The 21,665-nt window shown below is 34.5% G+C and overlaps 1 protein-coding gene across 2 annotated transcripts in view; it reads right to left on the bottom strand.

Annotated features, from left to right (window-relative positions):
• The window catches only part of AP1G1 (adaptor related protein complex 1 subunit gamma 1), a gene marked incomplete at its 5' end in the record, with an annotated part of 85,117 nt that overhangs the window by 38,449 nt on the left and 25,003 nt on the right, over nt 1–21,665 (bottom strand). Inside the window, 4 exons of one of the 2 annotated variants that reach the window (XM_081273902.1) lie at nt 1,080–1,176; nt 4,290–4,431; nt 7,540–7,664; nt 19,446–19,649. In XM_081273902.1, the coding sequence (XP_081130028.1) occupies nt 1,080–1,176; nt 4,290–4,431; nt 7,540–7,664; nt 19,446–19,646 (565 nt within the window). Of the gene's footprint in view, nt 1–1,079; nt 1,177–4,289; nt 4,432–7,539; nt 7,665–19,445; nt 19,668–21,665 lie in introns of those variants that run through there. The other variant, XM_081273901.1, reaches the window with a different exon arrangement.

Below are 21,665 nucleotides of genomic sequence, written 5' to 3'. Positions count from 1 at the left end.
AGTAAGCCTCTATGACCCAACTTTGTAGAATAGGGCTTTGGTTCCTGAAGATCAATTCCAAATGGATAGTTGCTACTTCTCCTTTTTAGTCCCCTAAAGAATCTAAGCATTGTGGTGAATACAAAGGAGATACTTACTAGAAGCCTGCTGATTGAATACTGGTGAAGTCAGTCAAATCAGAGTATCTTTAACAACTGTGTGACCAAAATAATTATTTAAAAATGACAACAATACACCTTTCCATCTAAGAATATCCAAAAGGACATGTTGATAGTCAATGTGTTCTAGACCTCTTCTATTCCATACTTACTCAAAAAACTATTAGCTGAGTTCTGACAGCTTAAAAGACAAAAATCTTAGTAAGATTTTAAATTTTCTGAAAAAAATATCAAAACTCCAAGATAATAATGAATGACAAGATAAATTTGCTCGTTCCAAAGTCAGTAAAGAGAATCTCACAATACTTTTCACTAAGAGATAAATAAGGGACTAAAATATTCATTTGTTATACAAGTATATTTTGAGAATTCTGGGCAAAGCACTGAATTAATTAAATGAAATACACTGTAGCATTTTTTCCTCTTAGAATTTAAGACACATAAATGTTCTCAGAATTTAGTTTCACTGACTTCAAAATAAGAATAAAATGCTTAATTCCTAATAAGATTTACATAAAGATACCTGAGTATCCATTATAAATTCCTGTTAGAACTAACCCAAAAGATTTTTCATTTATCTCATACTCCTACCACATGACAATGAAGAAAATTACTTTTTATTATAAAATAGCCAAGAAATCAAAAGGTTTTACACATGAAAACAAAGGGTAGAATTAGTCATACATTATTCTGAATATTAACAACTTAAGAGAGGACCAGAGATGAAAGACAAAGTTTGCTATGAAGAATCAATCTAGTTATGAAACTAGTATAAGTGAGCAGAAAAGACCTTGCTAGAAACTATCTAAGCACTGCAGCAAGGCAAGTCCACCATCCTGAGACACAGGCGGTCATAGCCTTAAGTTTTTTCTCTTTCCCTTTCTCCCTTAGTACTTCATGAGTTCATCCAAATCACATTACCATGGTTCTTCTCATTCAATAAATTTTTTGTTGCTGGTAAGAACATCTCCATAAGTTCAGGAACCTTCCTGATGACATGAACAGCACACAGTGCTGCCTATAAAAAAATAAAAGGACAAAAAATTTATTTCAGGTAAGCCAAGGCAACCAATCTTATAAAAACAACAACAAAAAAACTTCACCAACTAGTTCATCTGCTAGAAAAATAAAGAAGATAGTTTACTGTTTATTTATTAACTGGTTGGAGCTTTCCAGTTCATACTATTGCATTAATGAAGAAGAACTTCTAGCTCACCTGCTGTTCCTCTATTCATATATTGCTAGACAACTGGGTAAAAATTTTCTAAATTAGACCATGGTTAATATGAATTTATCAAAAATTAAACAGAACGTATGCAGAGTTCTGGGGAAGCAAAAAAAATTAGATAAAGACTTCCATTTCTGATACTCATTCCTCTGAATAAGAAAACCAACAGATATAAATACATCATGAAACTGAAGGATATAAACTGGAAATGCTTTAAATCTGCTGTTAACTTTAACAGCATCTATACTGACTACAACCAACACTGCCAACATTAAAATCATCTAAGTGGGATACGGACCTAGCTCAGTGGGAGAGCACAGTTACAAGAGCCTAAATTGAATCCCCAGTATAAGAAAGGAAAAAGGTAGAAGGGAGGAAGAAAGAAAGAAAATAATTTGAAATATACCTAACTAGTCTTCATTAAAGAAAAGATTGTCTTATTAGAAAAGTACATTTAAAGATCAATTTTCAGGTTGGAGTTGTGGCTCAGTGGTACAGCGCTTGCCTAGCGTGTGTGAGGCACTGGGTTCAATTCTCAGCATCACATATAAATAAATAAAGGTCCATCAACAACTAATAAAATATTTTTTAAAATAAATAAATAAAATAAAATAAAGGCCAATTTGGGGGCTGGGGATGTGGCTCAAGCAGTAGCGCGCTCGCGTGCGGCCTGGGTTCGATCCTCAGCACCACATACAAAGATGTTGTGTCCGCCGAAAACTAAAAATAATAAATAAAAAATTCTCTCTCTCTTAAAAAAAAAAAAAAAAGGTCAATTTTGTGCCGGGCGCAGTGGTGCATGCCTATAATCTCAGCTGCTCTGGAGGCTGAGACAGGAAGATTGCAAGTTCAAAGCCAGCCTCAGCAACAGTGAGGTGCTAAGCAACTCATTGAGATCCTTGTCTCTAAATAAAATACAAAATAGGGCTGGGGATGTGGCCCAGTGGTTGAGGGACCCTGAGTTCAATCAACCCCAGTACCCACCCCGCCCCCAAAAAAGACCAATTTTATTTATCCACCCCACAGTAACCACAGCTATTATTTGAGTCAAAAACCTTAAAAGTTTAGACAGATTAACAAGATTTCTGTTCATTCCCCCCATGGTGAATTGTGGGGAAGGGGCAGCTAATCCAAAGGAATATTTTATTTAATGCAACAATGTGCCTTATAAGAGTAGCTCACATAGTTCAAAAAAAAGTACTGGCTTACAAATTAAGGAAAGAATTAAACTCTGCATTTTGGAAGTAGCAAGAGACATCACATTGGAGGTACTCTCAATAAGATCCTCAATTACCAGCTGATTTACCATCAGAAACTAAAGAGGACAAAAGACAGTGGAATGACATATTTAAAGTACTGAAATAGGGCTGGGGATGTGGCTCAAGTGGTAACAGCGCTTGCCTAGCATGCTTGAGGCACTGGGTTCGAGTCTCAGCACCACATAGAAACAAAATAAAGATATTGTGTTCATCTAAAACTTAAAAATAAATATTTAGAAAAATAATTAAGTACTGAAATAAAGACTGTGTACCAAGAATTGTATTTCCAGCAAAACTGTCCTTTCAAAAGGAGAGGAACAGGGATGCATCTCAGTGGTAGAGCAGCTGCCTCCCATGTGCAAAACTCTGTTGCACTGCTTTCCAGAACGGCTGAGAAAGGCACAGTAATGCACAAGCATTTCCTTTTCTCTTCTCTTTTGTAAATGCCAAATGGCAAATTTTTAATTCAGTAATTCTTTCTACATTTATTAAATGATATTGCACATTAAGTAACAGCTTTTCAATTTGCATCTGTTTATTTATCGGTATATTGAGTTCCATTTTACTCAGGGGATTAAAATCAATTGCAATCATTGTTTTATGTTTGCTCAATTTGTATCAAGATAGAAGTCCCAGAACGAAAGGAAGGAAGGGAGGGAGGGACCAACGAACAAACCAACAAACTTTGTTGGCAGCCATCATTAAAGGTATATCATTGAAATGGTTTGGCCCTTTCATTGCTTCTTTCTCACACCATTAAAAAAGAGGCACAGTGCCAGTCACAGTGGCACGTGCATGTAATCCAAGGAACTCGGGAGATTGAGACATGAGCACTGCAAGTTCAAGACCCACCTCAGCAACTTAGTGAGGCCCTAAGCAACTTGGTAAGACACGGTCTCAAAATAAAAAACAAAAAAGACGAGGGATGTAATTCAGTGGCAAAGACCCAGTAGTAAGTAAGTAAATAAATAAATAAATAAATAAAACAAAGAAAGAGAAAGGAAAAGAAAAAAGGCACAGTAAATGCCAACCAGATGATGATAGGTGTTCATTTCATGGACTTTTAAATTCCATACATTTTGTTTACAAAAGCTTTTGGATTGAAGTATAACTTAAAAACTCAATAAAATGTTTATATCAACAAATGAGTGCAGATAAATTAAGAAAACAGGAATAAGTCTCTTCTATTCTCATCAGATATACCAATTTTAGAAAGTGAGTTCTACATTATTCCCTCAAGGAAACTGCCATTCCAGAGATAAGGGCACTCAAAGACATGAGCGCTAATAGTATAGGAGTTAATTCATGAGCTGGGAGTGTGGCTGTGGCTTAGTGGCAGAGTGTTAGCCTAGCATGCACAGACCCAGGTTCAATCCCCAACACAAGAGAAAAAAAATTAATTCATAAAGACCTGCCTGTTATCAATTTGTTTTAATATTGTTTAAATTATTTAGGAAGTGATATGCCACCTAGGATATCTAATACACTTGCTTGTTTATAAATAATTTCCTAGAAAAATGTGGAATTAAGATTCACATGTAGCCATTTGAAATATATTTTCTGCAGAGAGAAATACTTTATATCATATGAACTTTCAAAATAGTAATCTGCTTTCTAATCCATATTAATTTCATTAAAAGTTACCTTTTTCCTTAAGTAAGAGTTGGAGGTTTTCAGGAGCTTCTCTACCTCTCCTGCAAGATCTCTGCACATCTCTGAGGAGCCCATGCAGCCGAGGGTACAAAGTGCTAGCCCCTGCACAAACTGTGTGCTATGATTAAGATCACTACAAAAGAGAGAAAGGAGGGAGAAACAAACACACTTTACCTAGTGCTCCCATGAACAAACTTCACAATTCAGTGAACAAGTGTAGAATGATTCAAGATTTCTCCAATAATAAAAATGACTAACAGGAGTAATTAGAAGGAAAATGTTTCATCCAAATTTATTACAAATTAGTAGTACAGTGAGCCGAATGACAGTCCCTCCTATAAATTTACACCCAAAGTTTCCAAATACCTAAGTACTAGAAATTGAACAAAATGGGCTGGGGTTGTGGCTCAGAGGTAGAGTGCTCGTCTACCGTGCATGAGGCACTGGGTTCGATCCTCAAAACCACATAAAAATAAAGATATTGTTAAAAAAAAAAAAAAAGAAAGAAAGAAGAAATTGGGCAACATGTTATCTGACAGATGTGAAAGACACCCACATTAGAAAACTGAGCAAACCAATGGAAATAAAAACTAGCAACAATAAAAATATGGAACAAAAGTGTTTTAAGAGATGTTTAAATAATCTACTACAAACTATAAGAAAAGATAATATACACAATAGCCAAAATACTCTTTAAAAAAAAATCAGAAAAACAATCTCTACCATAAGAGCATACACAACAGAAATTGTTAGCCTCTACAACCTTTGATCTTATGCTTTAGTATTAACTTTTAAGTTATATTAAATAATTTTTAACATTTTATTCTTTCAAAAAAATAATTATCAGTATCATGATAAAAAATAAGCTAATAAAGCCACTTTTAATAAACTAAGCCATATATTTTCAGTGAGCCCCTATATCTGATTGTGCACATACAGATGCTGATTACTTGGTTTCAGTGTGTCCCTCTCCAAGGTTCATGTATTAAAAACTTGGTCCCCAGTATGTTGATATGAGAGACAGTAATAAGTTTTTAAAAGAAGAACTTACTGAGAAGTCATTGGGAACTGATCTTGAAGAGTAAGTTAGTAGTTTCCATGACAGTGAATTGTTATAACAGAGCCAGACTGGCCCTCCCCTCTCTCTGGCTTCCTGTCTCATCATGTGCTCTCTCCCTCTCTCATGTATGTGTTACCACCATCATGGTGATGTCAACTAAGTGGCTCTTACTAGAGACCAAACAAATTAGAAAAAATGGAAGGAAAGAAGGAAGGAAGAAATGGAAGGAAGGAAGGAAGGAAGGAAGGGAGGGAGGGAGGGAAGGAGGAAAGGAAGAAAGAAGGGAGGGAGGGAGGGAAGGAGGGAAGATAAAATATTCAAAGCTTGAACTGGTAAACTTGTCTGATTAGTATAATCCTTCTTGTTATCCAGAAGCTGAATTATCCTTTGGGTTATGCTACAAGCTTTCAGAGTATTTCAGTATCCTTTAGCCCAGCATGGTTCAAAGGGTCTCTGGAAGACATTAAGACTTTCATAGAAAGTCCATGTGATCCAAACTATTTTCATAATCTTAACACATAATTATTCTATAATCCTAACAAATTATTATTACTATATTGACATTCTGACAACTGATGGTGCAAAAGGAATGGTGCTCATTAGAACAAATCAAAGGAAGGGCTCCAAACTCTACTGGTAGTCACCATATTCAAAGCAAACTTTCATTATTAAGCAATAAAAACTGCTGAAAACTATGATGCCCTAAAATACAAACAAACTCACCAAAAACAAAAATCACACATTCATTAGCAGATTAAAAGAAATAACAGGTCAAGCATGGTAGCACATACCTGTAATCCCAACAACTCAGGAGGCTGAAGCAGGAGGATCACAAGTTCAAGGCTAGCCTCAGCAACTTATTTGAGCCCTAAGCAACCTAGTGAGATGTTTTTTGTTTGTTTTATACTATGGATTAAACTCAACCATTGAGCCACATCCCCAGCCCTATTTTGTATTTTATTTAGAGACAGGTTCTCACTGAGTTGCCTAGCACCTAGCTCTTACTGAGGCTGGCTTTGAACCTGCAATCCTCCTGCCTCAGCCTCTCGAGTTGCTGGGATTACAGGTGTACGCATCCAGCCCTAATGAGATCCTGTCTCAAAATAAAAAAATAAAAAAGACTGGGGATGTAGTTCAGTGGTAAAGCACCTCTGGGTTCAATCCCAGTACTAAAAAGAAAGAAAGAGAAGAACAGAATGATCTAAACCATGGAATAAAGTGGTTGATCAATTCTCAATTGTTTGAAAAAGTAATAAAATTCACTTAGGGCTTGGCTAGTGCTCATTAAAACTAAACACAGATGTATTCTTTACTTTTGTGCCTCATTCAATTTTTATCAAGCTGCAAACCTACACTTAGGTTTGGTATTAACTCTAATATGAACTTGCTAGCAGCCAGAACTGCCAAATTAGCATGTGACTAAAAGTGTGAGTTATAAGGGCAACAGAGCATGCAAGAAAATTAAAGCAACTCTCTTAGAGGGTTATCTAAAGTAAATGTATAAAGGAATCATGCTGAACATCTAAAATGTACCCTCCATGACATCAAGGATTTCTGACCATTTTTTTCACTCTCTATTCCAGTGCTTACAATAAAGTTGAATAAATCAATCAACTTAGTATTTTCATTATTAATGAAAGTTAAGTTTACAGACTTGCTATATAAAATGGGCTGGAGACATGGCTCAGGGGTTAAGTACCCCTGGGTTCAATCCCTGGTATAAAAAAAAAAAAAAGCTACATATTAAAAACAATAAATACAATTCCATACAACTGATCTCAGATGAACTAGACCACACTCTCTTTTTACCTTTAAAACATATTTACTCAGAATATGTGCTAGTAATTTTTTTCACTAGTAATTTTTAATACATATAAAATTTCATTATTCATGGTATTTTAAGTCCAAGAAACTTAAGAATGACCAGATATCACCAAGGCTTTTTTTCTCTAAAAGTTCAAATGTTCATTTCATTGCAACATATTCTTATACCTGAAGATGCATAATACCTTCATTTTCCTTTGCTCATTAGCCTCTTTACATATTAAGCTACTGAACCAAGAGCAATTCAAATACATTCTATAAATTAAATATAAAATAAGTAAATAAAACCTCTTGATGTTTTATTGTAAGAAATCCCTAAAAAAGGCAAAGCAGTTGTAAGACGGAGGGAAGACTTACTTTTTGATACAGTTGGTCATAAGAAGATGGACATCTTGTCTTTCATCTAGTAGCAGCATTGCTCCTAAATAGCCAATGCGTTTGTCTGTAAATTTCTGAGAGGCAATAAGCTTTAGGCACTCCAACTGCAAAAAAAATAAAAAGAAAAGAAAATGAAATTAAGACCTTGCTGTCTGCTGTCACAATCTAAAAAAAGTAATGCATTTAATCCACAGCCACAGATGACACAGAAGTATAAACCTGTATCGTCAACGCTGTCTAAATAAAAAGGCAAAGAGTTAAAACTTTTGGATATCTTAATATTAGTATTAAGTTCTGGAACAGATTATATTGTCAAGATCTCATAACACCTAGCATTTAAAAAAATCTGTAAGTTTTAACTTAGTTCTACATATTCATACAAACTAGTCAAGTATTATATTAATATATCAAATTTCTAATCTAATCCCTCGCTTATATTAAATGAACACCTAATTCATACATTTAAGGCTTGGTCTATTTTGAAAATCAAAACACTCAATAACTGGAAATACATCTAAGTACCAAACAGTATCCAAAACAGCAAGAATGTACAATTAATTGAAGAAAGACAATACCTAAATTTAGTATGTGGAAAGTGCCTCATTTAGAGCTTAACCAAAGTATTACGAGACAGGTGAGGGTTTAAGAATCAAATATAGAAAAAAAAAAAATCCAGAGGAAAACTCAGTAGTAACATTAACCTAAAATGTTCTACATTTATTCTTTACGTAATTGTCAGAAATAACCCCTTACGGCCTAAGACTCCTTGTAGTTAAACTTGGACTTTCTTGAAAGTCACAATCACTTTGATATACTTTATCATTCCATCTCGACAAAACAGGAAAGGTCAAAACATTCCCGCTGGAACAGTGGTTTTCAAAGGGCATAGGCAAGTCAGATTCTCCAAGTCAAGTTTTCAAAACTATGTTCCCCTTTAGAACCATGCATTCTAAGGAAAGGGGATCCAATGGAGACTTGGGTACACAGGAAGCTAAGATCATGTCAGATTACTTTCCATTACAAATTTATCTAGAAAGTTCAGAAGTGAAATTGAGGGACATAAAACAGTTCCACAGGGCTGGGGATGTGGCTCAAGCAGTAGTGCGCTCGCCTGGCATGGGTGTGGCCCAGGTTCGATCCTCAGCACCACATACAAACAAAGATGTTGTGTCCGCTGAAAACTAAAAAAAAATAAATATTAAAAAAAAAACAGTTCCACAAATAGAATTGTTTTGAGCTATTAAAAACTGCTCTTCAATGTACCTGCATTTTTAAGAAAATACCAACAGTTAGTTGACTATCATGAGTACACCAAAGTCTCCAAAGGAGACTGACATAATTATGAATATACAAGTTATCTCTGAAAGGATATTCACAAAACTGATACCACCAGTTGTTCATAAAGAAACTAAGTGATGGAATGAAAAAGAACAGAAAGGATAGTCTTCATCATAAATCCTTCTGTATCTTTTTTTTTTTTAATATTTATTTATTTTAGTTTTAGGTAGACACAATATCTTTTTTTTTTATGTGGTGCTAAGGATCAAACCCAGTGCCTCATGCATGCCAGGCGAGCGCTACCACTTGAGCCACATCCCAAGCCCCTCCTTCTGTATCTTTTAAATTTTCAATCAATTAACTATCATTATCTATAGGATAGTCTTCATCATAAATCCTTCTGTAGCTTTTAAATTTTGAATCAATTAATTATCATTATCTATTCCAAAGAAAAATAAGAGTGGATTAGGAGAAAAAATTAAAATACAAACTGCAGGATGAAGTAATATAATTACTTAGGGAAACTGTTTCCAACTCCAAAGTTGAACATCATATATTTCAAAAAAATAACCAAAAAAAAAAAAAAGTATTTGAGTCTCATTAGTTTTATGGAAAAGACTTAAAATTGAACACTAGAATCTTATAAAACTATAAGTCCAGCCAGACACAGTGGCACACGCCTGTAATTTCAGTGGCTTGGGAAGCTGAAATAGGAGGATTTCGAGTACAAAGCCAGCCTCAAAAATAGCGAGGTGCTAAGCAACTAAATGAGATCCTGTCTCTAAATAAAATACAAAATAGGGCTGGGGATGAGGCTCAGTAGCTGAATGCACCTGAGTTCAATCCCTGGTAACCATCCCCCCAAAAAAAGTCTATTAAATATCAGCCCTTCTTGAATAACTTTTATTCATAAAAAACAATAATTGTGGTATTCAATTTTTGTGGACCCTATAGGAGCTTGCCGAAAATTATGTTTGTTTCTAATCTCTAATGGGGTTCTCCACAATGGCCGTTTTCTCCTGCTGCCAGTTATCTTACATTATTCTTCTTTTATCAATTTCTCCTTTGCCAGGTTGGGGTTGTGGCTCAGTGGTAGAGCACTTGCCTAGCATGCATGAGGCACTGGGTTTGATCCCCAGCACCACATAAAAATGAAAACAAATAAAATAAAGGTATTGTGTCCATCTACAATTAAAAAAATTTTTTAATTTCTCCTTTGTCAACACCACTTTTAACTTCTGTCTTACTATTCTTGCTTTTTCATAGCAACCTTCTCACCTCTCCCTACCTTTCATCTAAAAGGACTGTTAGTGATCTATTTCCTACTCGGATTTTTTATATTTTCTTCCAGTTGTGAGGCTGTTTTGAGGTCCTTGACCTCTATATAGGCATTTTGCTTTAATTTGGTAAACTCCATGTATCAACCAACACTCTCACTGATACACAGTTTAAAGGCTACATAAGAAAACCAACATTTACAAGAAATAAAATACACATGACACAGTTATACACAAGTTATGAAAACAATTAGGAAGAGCACCCAATTCAGGTCAGGAAAAGAAAGAAAACATCAGAGAAAGGCTCCTATCTCTTTACATAACACATCATGGAATAGAAAGAAATTAATCTATGTTAGGAGCAGAACCCTCTATCTTCCTGATTCTACCTAGAAACTTTAAGCTGTTTTAACAGCCTGGCGCTAGGTTAAGTAACTGAGCCACACAGAAGGACAGAAATTAAGAGTCATACCTCCACACCCTGCCTTTCCTTCAAAGAAAAAAAGTCACTCATTTTTTGCAAGCAAGCCTTGAAGTGGCCTCAGAATTCTATTCAGCAGAAACAAGACAAGTCAGCCACTAGCAATAAGCCTAAGAGAGTAAAGCTATCAGCCCCTTTGGGAACAAAAGGGCTTAGAAGTGGTTCCCAAACCAGACTGCTCAGAATCACCTGCAAGAGGTTTTGGGGGTTTTTTGTTTGTTTGTTTGTTTCCATGATCCATCTTTCCATTTACTTTTTAAATTTTTTTATTTGTTTTAATTAGTTATACACGACAGTAGAATGCACTTATATACTTTGATATATCATACATAGATAGGATATAATTTCTCATTTTTCTGAGTATACATATTATAGAATCATATTGGTCATACAGTCACATATATAAAGTAATAATGTCTGTTTCATTCTACTATCTTTCTTATCCCCACATCCCCTGCCTTCCCCTCCTTTCACTTCCCTCTACCTAATCTAAGGTAAAGCTATGCTTTTTTTTTTTTTTGCCTTTATACGTGTACTTTGTTTTGGGGGGTTTTGGCATTACAATTCTTAATACACATTTATACCACAATTTTTGTATCTCTGTTTGTATATAAAGTATGTTGACACCTAATTCAAGTCTTCATACATGTACTTTGTATAATAATGTCCATCATATTCCACCATCCTTGCTAATCCCCTGACCCCTCCCTTTCCCTCCCACCCCATCTGAGAGTTTTGGAACATATGTCACTCCCAGGAAATTCTAATGGAGTAGATTTAAGATAGAGACTGACGATTTAATTTTTACATTTTTTTCCTAGATAATTTTGCATGTTCTAATTTTTTTTTAATCTCAAATCAATTTTTAGAAAGAGAACTTTTAAAGGTTTCTAGCCTTGTTAAATTTTCCCAAAGTACAAATGTTGCCTTTTATCAATGTTTAATCTGTTGGGGGGGGGGCTGTACCCATTCTGTTAGCTATTAGAAATTTCACACTGGGGCTGGGGATGTGGCTCAAGCGGTAGCGCGCTTGCCTGGCATGCGTGCGGCCCGGGTTCGATCCTCAGCACCACATACAAACAAAGATGTTGTGTCCACCAATAACTGAAAAAATAAATATTAAAAATTCTCTCTCTCTCTCTCTCTCTCTCTCTCTCTCTCTCTCTCTCTCTCTCTCTCCCCCCCCTCTAAAAAAAAAAAAAAAGAAAGAAAAAAGAAATTTCACACAAGGTCAAATGCACATCTGCATTTGCTTTTAAATTTAACAATGGAGCTTTATGATGTAAACAATCTACAAGTGACTGGTTAGATCTTTTCAAAAGCTTTTACTTTACCTTTAATATTCAGAAATAACTTTCTAGTTTATACAGACAAATACACACTTTTGAAAAACAAACTTGTTATAACTGTTTTACCACTATACAGCGTGGCAATGTAAGATCTATGTAGATTACACCCTGCTGTTTCATTCTTCTAGAAAGGGGGGGAAAAAATCCCCCTAAACTAACACTCCTACTGGATCCCATTTTTTTTCTCTTGAGAAAATTTATAAAATATTCTACACCAAAATCGCATAACACCCACTGACTCACCTACCAGCCTTATCAAAGCTTAAAATTTTACCCTAAAATTTATTTTTAAAAATTTATTACAAATTCAATTGAAATCCTTTGCAGACCGTGCCTTAGTTCCATTTCCTTTCTAACCCAAAAGTATCCAAATCCCCTTATAGCTGTTCACGACTGATAATACCTTGTGTTCTTACTATATACATGTGGAGACAATCGGTTTTGGATGTTTTAAACTACACATAACTATCATATTGTATTCCTGCTCTTTTCATTCAACTTTTTTTTGAGTATTATTCCAATACAAGAAGCTCTAATTCAGCTATATTCCTTGACATAGAGAGCAAGTATCCCACTTGTGAACATAAACTATTTACTTTTAGACAAGTAGATGGTTTTCAATTTTTTACTATTAAGAAACAATGTTAGCTGGGTGAGGTGGCACACACCTGTAATCCCAGTGGCTTGGGAGGCTAAGATGGGAAGAACAGGAGTTCAAAACTAGCCTCAGCAAAAACGAGGCCCTAAGCAACTCAGTGAGACCCTGTCTCTAAATGAAATACAAAAAAGGGCTGGGGATATGGCTCAGTAGTTAAGTGCCCCTGCATTCAATCCCTGATAAAAGAAAGAAAGGAAGAAAGAAAGCTGCCATAAACACTCGTATACATGTCTCTCTGCATACTGGACAAGAATTTCTTTCAGTTATAAACCTAAGGAGGCTTGATCAGACGCAGGTTTTTCAATTTTTAGTTTTTTTGTTTGATTTTGTAAAAAATATATACCTCTTTACAGGAGGTGGCATGAACTTTCATCAGCAGGCATATAATTACATCTAGTAGTGCTCTTTCTCAAATATAGCAGCACCAATGAGGACTAGGTATTGCAAAATGACAATATTTTAATTCATTCACTCCTTCCTTTATTAGCTGAACTACTACTCTAAGAAGCAACTCCTCTATGTATAACACTGAGTTACCAATACTTCCTTCAGAAGAAACACTGGTAAGAAAAGTCGAGATAAATGTTTCTTTCCATCTGTTAATAAGTTTTCAAAATAATGAGTTACACCATACCTTCAAAGATAACCAATTTTTAAATTTTTGTTTAAATATTATTATGATCTCACCTCATAGATACGAACTTGCTTAGGGTTGGAGGTATAGCTTAATGGTAGAGCATATGCTCAGTATGCAAGAAACCCTGGATTTGATGCTCAGGCACAAGAAAGGAAGAAAGAAATAAAGGGGGTAGGGGGCAGAGAAAGAGGAAGGAAGGAAGGAAGGAAGGAAGGAAGGAAGGAAGGAAGGAAGGAAGGAAGGAAGGAGAGAGGGAGGGAAAGGACAAACATGTGAAGACACACACCTACAACCCTAGCTACTAGGCAGGCTGAGGCAGGAAAATTGCATGTTTGAGGCCAACCTGGGCAACTTAGTGAGACTGTCTCAAAATAAAAAATGCAAAGTGCTAGGGATATAGCTCAGTGGTCAAGTACCCCTGATTTCAATTCCTAGTACCACACACACAAAAAAAAAACCTGCTTAGTTTTAATCAATTACATTATATTATTCTTAGTAATGGTCAAATTATCTCATTTTGGGGCATGACAGTATCTTCTGGAATCAACTGAAACATTTTGGCATTTTAGCACTACCTTTGTCATCTTTCTTGCTTCCTGGCATACTCAAATGGTTCACACTTATTTTATATATTCTCTACTTTGATTTTGGGATCTGACCAGCACCGAGTCACATCTCTAGCCCTTTTTTATATTTTATTTAGAAACAGGGTCTCCCCGAGCCAATTGATTAGTGCATTGTCAAGTTACTGAGGCTAACTTTGAACTCACAATCCTCCTGTCTGAGACTAATGAGCTGCTGGGATTCCAGGGTGGTCCAATGACCACCCCTGGCTTGGTCATTGTTTCTAGGCCTTTCTAAGGGACAAAATGGGCTTAAGTACTTTTCTTAGTATATAAAATATTAGTAAGATAAATCTAGCAATATAAAAGAAAAGAAACCATCATGACCAAGTAAGGATTATTTCAGACATACAAAGGAGACTACACAATTAATATCTATTAATGTAATTCACTACACTAACAGGTTAAAAGAAGAAAACCCATGAAAAATTATTTCAACAACAAAAAAATAGCATTTGATAAAATTCAACATCAAATTCGTTTGTGTGCTGGGGCTGGGGTTGTAGCTCAGTGGTAGAGTGCTTGCCTAGCATCTGTGAGGCACTGGGTTCAAGTCTCAGCACTGCATATAAATAAATAAAATAATGGTCCATCAACAACAAATAAAAATATTTAGGAAAAAAAATCCTTTTTGTGATTTAACCATAATATGTAGAGCATTTGTTTTAAGGTTTTAATAAAATAAAGTCAATGTGTCCCACAAAAAAAAAAAAAAAAAATTCTTTTTTGTTTTTTGAAGAAAATATATAAGGATAGACAAGGAAGAAAGAGAACTGCCACTACTTACAAATAATAATATTGACAAAATGGAAAAAAATGAAATCTACAGAGACTCTTAGAACCAAGTACTCAATATATAAAAATCAATTATATTGTTATATATCTAGAACATGATTACTAAAATTTTTAAGAACACTCATAGCAATGGTAACAAGAGCTCTGGATAACCTATGAATAAATTTCTCCAAAGACACATAAGACTTTATGTAGAATATTGTATAAAGTTTCAAAAAACCTAAAGAAGTGGAGAGCTATACTACATTGATGGAAGAGATAACTCTTATACACAAGTAATAAGGGACAGCATGCCAGGTTGGAACCAGGAAGAACAGAATGCTGCCCAACCTGTAAGCGGCCTACTGCTGCCATGTGGAAACGTGGATCCAGACAATCTATTCATAAGAGATACTACAAACCCAGATTCTATGAGAATTTCCTTAATTTAGTTTACATATTAGTAAATTCAAAACACTTTTAAAGACTATGCAAGACCAACAAAACACATATATGGAATAATTCAGCCACTGTGCCACCAGTTTTCTACTCCTACAATCTACCTAGCTCAACTTTATTTCTGGATTGTGTTTGGTCCAAACACATCCAAGAGTACACATCCTATTAGAAATCTATTATTGCCTCTGTTATAATGATGTTGAGGATACTATCTCCTTCTCCCCCAGCTTCCGGTTAATAATGGGGACTGAACCCAGGATCTTGAGTATGCTAGACAAGCGCTCTACTACTGAGCTACATCACGAGCTCTTTTTTATAATTTTTATTTTTTATTTTGAGATAGGATCTGGCTGAATTCCCCAGGCTGGCCTCAAACTCACAGATCTCCTGCCTCAGCCTCTGGAGCAGCTACGATTATAGGTATATAAAACCAAGCCCTATAAAGATGCTACTTCTGATATTACTAAGATATGCCTAAAATAAAAGATCTTTTATAAGAAAATCTTTTAATAGATTTCAGTGCTTTGAAAGGCTTTCTTTCCTATCCTTGGAATAAAAAATCACAAAATGGGTAACATTTAAAGATTTTTTATGTACAAAATGTAACTGTCAAACATTGAGTAACTCTTGGGCTGGGGTTGTGGCTCAGTGGCAGAGCACTTGCCTCTCACATGTGAGGCACTGGGTTCAATCCTCAGCACCACATAAAAATAAATAAGCAAAATAAAGATATTGTTTAAAAATTTTTTTTTAAATTGAATAACTCTTAATCTTCATAACAACCCTATGAAGTAGGCATTAGAACTGTCTCCATTTCACAGACGAGGAAATTACGACACAGAAAGGTTAAAGATCTTGCTCAAAGTCATACAGACAGAAAAATAACAGAGCCAGAATTCATATCCATGCAGTCTGGTTCCTACAGTCTTGCTCTTCAATTCTGACAACAACTACCACAGAATTGATTGTATCTTTTCTTGCCTTGGCTTCCCTACCAAAAGGCCCTATACTGGCCTTATGTTTTGAATTCTTCGCTCCCAACTCTTAACCTTGTACTATTCTTTTTCTTTTTCACAGACACTAGTAATTTATGCTATCTCAAATCTTTTGTACAGCAAGGAAGAATTAAAATACATAATAACAGAAATAGCTGTTTCTAGATCTGAACTAAACCCAAAGAGTGCATTTTATTGTTGTACGAGGCTAGTTCTAATTCCCTAATATTTACTAGCTGCATGAGTTTAAACTCTAAATTTCAATTTCAACCATGGGTTTTACTATAAAACGTAAATGAGATTTCTTAAGTATGCTTACTAGACATTTTAAAATTTATACATGGTTCATAAAATTTATACATGGTTCCTACTGACAGCATCATATTAGATACTGCAGTAAAAAGTAAAAAGAAACAGGTGAAATTAGTTTTAATAATATATTTTATTTAACCAACATACCTAAAATATCACTTCAATATATAATCACCATAAAATTAGATTTTTTTACACTTTTTTTTATACTAAGGCTTCTAAATACAGCATGTACTTTTACACTTACAGCACATTTCAATTTGTACATATTTTTGTCAGAAATACTTGAACTGTATTTAGATTTCATAAAACTTACAATTGATTAAGTATAATCACATATTCAAGTTGTTTAAAACATAAAGTTTTCCAAAACCGAATCAAGTACTCAGAATTTATTTTCCTTCAATATCCACCTCAATTGAACTAGCCACATTTCAAGAGATCAATGGCAACATATACCTACTAGCTACCATAAAGAATAGTCTATCTAACAAATAAAATGCAATTAAAAGGTGTCTGAAATACACAATAAAACAAAAATGGCATTGCTATTCATACATGCAGGCAAGGTATTTAGACATTAACCTTTTTACAGGCATATTATAAAGAAAATTCTTGATAGATTGGGTACCAAATTACTCATATGAATAGGGCAATAACTTATTCAACCAGATGAAACAGGCTAAGAGACTTAACATTCCTATCCCTACTCAGAAAAAATCTTTATTTTTGTACCAAAATTTTAGCACAGCTTCCTTGAATAGTCACTTTCTAACTAAAAATTAAGTATTTTATCAAACAATTAAAGTTCCAAAATACCTCAAAATGCAATCCAGACAGACCCAGAAAGCACATTTTATTTCACTGTTATAGAAACCAATATTTAAAAATATACATGTTCTACAAAATGAAATCTTTTCCAAAGTCTTAAACCTACTCTTATAAGATTTGAAGATTCAAGAGTTTGTCTTTAAAGAATTCCAAAGAGAATATATAAATATACTGTTTCCAAGACATTAATAGTAGTTATTTCTGAGTGGAAGAATAAGTCTTCCCCTACTAGATTACCTTTGATTTTTATAGTCCAATTCCTAATATGTAAGATTTCTATAAATCTAACCAAATGTTTCTACAAAAATATATATATATATATAAACCATCAAGAATATATAGGCAACCATTTGCTTTATATAATGTCATGCACTATATGGATAACCACCTGGATCAAATTCGGATGTGGTAAAAGCTTGCAACTTGAAACATTAAAACCTTGAACTTTAATTACACTCCTCTCTCTGTAAGAATTAAATATGAAATCTATATCAAAGAAGATATTAATTACATTTTAAAAAACTGTTTATGACAAGTGTGAAGAAGAATGCTACTATAACACTAATTCTGTCCAAAAATCAAACATGTAAATGAATATTATTTATAGGAGATAACTGTTCTTTTTTTCTGCTTCCTTTCTCTGATCCAGTTGTTCTTTCTTCTTATATTATATAATATATAATATAATATTATATTATATAACAACTCAAATTTTCTTTCTCGAACTAATGCTCTCCTCCCACACACAATCATTTATTTCCTTCTCTTTTTTAAAATATTTTTAGCTGGAGATGGACACAATACTTTTAAATTTTTATGTGGTGCTAAGGATCAAACCCAGTACCTCATATATGTGAAGCAAGTGAGGCAAGCGCTCCACCACTAAGTTACAACCCCAGCCCCTCAATCATTTATTTCTAAAGAGGCTAATCAACCCACTATGGTGAACATAACACTAACCAAAGCCAGTCTAATAAGATTCAATCCCAGTACTTTGTAGTTTTAACTTGTGGGCAGGAGATCTTCTTCAATTGAAGCTGTTGAGCTAAATGTATGAAAATAAGCTGATGATCACCTTTCCTGATAATTAAATACAAGTTATCTTGGAAAAAGGAAACATAAGTGGTTATTATACTCCTTCTTCCTAATGTTGTACATTCTTTTAATTTTTCATGTGTTCCCTAATAAGACTCTATAGCATATAATTTTATAAATAAAATTTAACAGTGCTAATAAGACATTTAAAAAACAACTCACTATTCCATTCTGTGACAATCATGCTTTCACAATATAAACATGAAGAAAAGCTCTTATCACTGAGAATATCACCTTCAAACCCCAGAATAGATACAATAAATAACATGTATTTGTGTGTAGGAGAGAATCAGCAAGCAGACCCACAAAGAAGTTGTAGCAATCCAGACATGATAAAATGAATGCTACAAAATCCAGACAAAAATGAATGCTACTACTTGGCAACTAATTTCTTTATTTAAAAACATTTTCATGAGTTTTTATATATAATATCATGCACAGAGAAAATAACTAAGAAAACATTAACAAATACTTTTTATATACTCCTCATAGTTCAGGTCCTCTGGCAGAATAATCACAAATCACTGATTACTCCTAGTCAATTTTTAAGTAAGGTAGCAAAAGACTCTCTGATCCACATAAAGAGCAATTCCCATTGGAAAGGATAATTGATGGCTATATCAAGACTTTCCAGGTCTGCAGCTTGCTCTTTCAATCTTACCCTCAGTGCCAAAATGATTATAGTAGAAACTAAAAGGCTATCAAAAGTACCTCCCTTAGGAGAAAAATTATATAAGTGGAAGAAACGATTTATAGTAGAGGGGGTGGAAAGAGAGAAGGGGAGGGGAGGGGAGGGGAGGGGGGAGAGTGGAGAATGGGATAGATAGCAGAATACATCAGTCACTAGAAAGGCAATTTGTAAATCAATGGTAATGTAACTGATGTGACACAGCAATCTGTATACGGGGTAAAAATGGGAGTTCATAACCCACTTGAATCAATCTGTGAAATATGGTATATTAAGAACTATGTAATGTTTTGAACAACCAACAATAAAATAATTAAAAAAAAAAAAAAAAAAAAGTACCTCCCTGCCAGAAAAAGACTGACATTCCCTGAGCTATGGTGTCATTCAAAGATGTGTATCCTTGCTAGATGTGGCCCAACCCATCCTACCTGTCCAAAGTGAGCAGGGTAGCCCAGCATGTGCATATATAGTAATTTTGCCACATTTCGACACCGGTATGTATTGTCTTCTTCTCTAAATGATGACCGGATTGCAGCACATTCTTTTTGGATCATTTCTCGTTCTTCGGCTTGGGTTCGGGCTGTCCGGATGGTCCGGATCAGCTCCCGCAATCTGATGGGGGCTGGCATCCTCTGGATTTGGAAAGACATTAAACAGAGATGTTCACATTTTTTGCTACCAAAACAACCTGTATAACTTCTCATATAAAAATTCTAAATGATAATACAAACAACAATAAGTGTTGGTGAGGATGTGGGGTAAAAGGCACACTCATACATTGCTGGTGGGAATGCAAAATGGTGCAGCCACATGGAAAAAGGTATGGAGATTCCTTGGAAAACTGGGAATGGAACCACCATTTGACCCAGCTATCCCACTCCTCGGTCTATACCCAAAGGACTTAAAAACAGCATACTACAGGGACACAGCCACATCAATGTTTATTGTAGCACAATTCACAATAGCTAAACTGTGGAACCAATCTAGATACCCTTCAGTAGATGAATGGATAAAGAAAATATGCTATATATATATATATATATATATATATATATATATATATATATACACACACACACAATGGACTATTACTCAGCAATAAAAGAAGAATAAAATCATGGTATTTGCAGGTAAATGGATGGAGTTGGAGAATACAATACTAACTGAAATTAGCCAATCTCAAAAAAACAAAAGCCTAATGTATTTTCTCTGATATGAGGAGGCTGATTCATAGTGAGGTTGGGAGGAGGAACATGGAAAGGTTACATGAACTCTAAATAGGGCAAAGGGAAAGGAGGAGAAGAGAGGGGGCAAAGGAATAAAAAAGATGGTGGAATGAGATGGACATCATTACCCTAGGTACCTGTATGAAGACATGAATAGTGTGAATACATTTTGTATACAACCAGAGATATGAAAAATTGTGCTCTATGTGTAATATGAATTGTAATGCATTCTGATGTCATATATAACAAAGTAGAATAAAAGGTTTTTTTAAAAATTCTAAATGATTTTAAGAATTCAACATTTGCTCAATCTAGTTTGGCTAAACAAAGCAAAGTCTGCTAAACTTCAAAGTGAATTTCTGGAAAGGCTACAAACAAAAAAGTTAAAGTGTTAAATGAAGCAAAATGAGACTTAGAAACATCAATATGTAAAGTCCATCACTAGTATACCAATATCTTAGGGACTAATTCAACACAAATTTTTACTCAATCTTTAAAGCAATAAGAAAAGACATACTATGCCTAAGCTTAATAAAAGAGAAAGTTTCTATTCAACTGCTTTAAATTCAACATAGCTCAACAATGTATCAGATGAATATAATCACAGTGATAGTTCAACTCAACAAAATATGAGAAATTAGGAGAGAAAATCTAGTTCTCAGATTAATCAGTAATCATCTATCCAACAGTAATCATCTCAGAACACTGAATATACTAGGAAAACAAGATGAGGAAAATAATAATAGACCAACCTCAGAGGATATGACTATTAGTGTCATAAACAGCTTTTAAAAATAAAAATAATAGACCCATAACAGCCCAATAATTATGGGAGAGAAGGGTAAAGATGGAAATGTATACTACCTAAATTCAAGAACTACTACAAAGCTACAGTAATCAAGACAGTGTGGAACTAAACATAAGGACAAACAAAGAATAATGGAGCAAAATGGAAAGTTTAAGAATAGACCCATAGGGCTGGGGTTGTAGCTCAATGGTAAAGCGCTTGCCTCACATGCGTGAGGCACTGGATTCATTCCTCAGCACCATATTAAAAAATAAATAAAAATAAAATAAAGATATTGTGTCCATCTACAACCAAAAACATATTAAAAAAAAAAAAAGAATACACCCACACAGGGCTGGAGTCATAGCTCAGTGATAGAGCACTTGCCTAGCATGTGAGAGGCACTGGGTTCAATTCTCAGCACCACATATAAACAAATTTAAAAAGTCCATTGATAAGTAAAAAAAGAAAAAAGAATAGACCCACACAATTATGCTCAACTGATTTTCAACAAACAGCCAAAGTTATTCCACAAGAGAAAGAATAGTCTTTTAACAAATAGTACTACATATCTATTTAGGGTAAAAATTAACCTCAATCCTACCCTCACACAATACACAAAAATTAATTCAAAA

This window comes from Spermophilus citellus, assembly GCF_964194105.1.
Source record: "Spermophilus citellus genome assembly, chromosome: 18".
Lineage (NCBI taxonomy): Eukaryota > Metazoa > Chordata > Mammalia > Rodentia > Sciuridae > Spermophilus > Spermophilus citellus.
The sequence above is the reverse complement of the archived record's forward strand: the minus strand, read 5'-3'. Positions and strand labels throughout refer to the sequence as shown.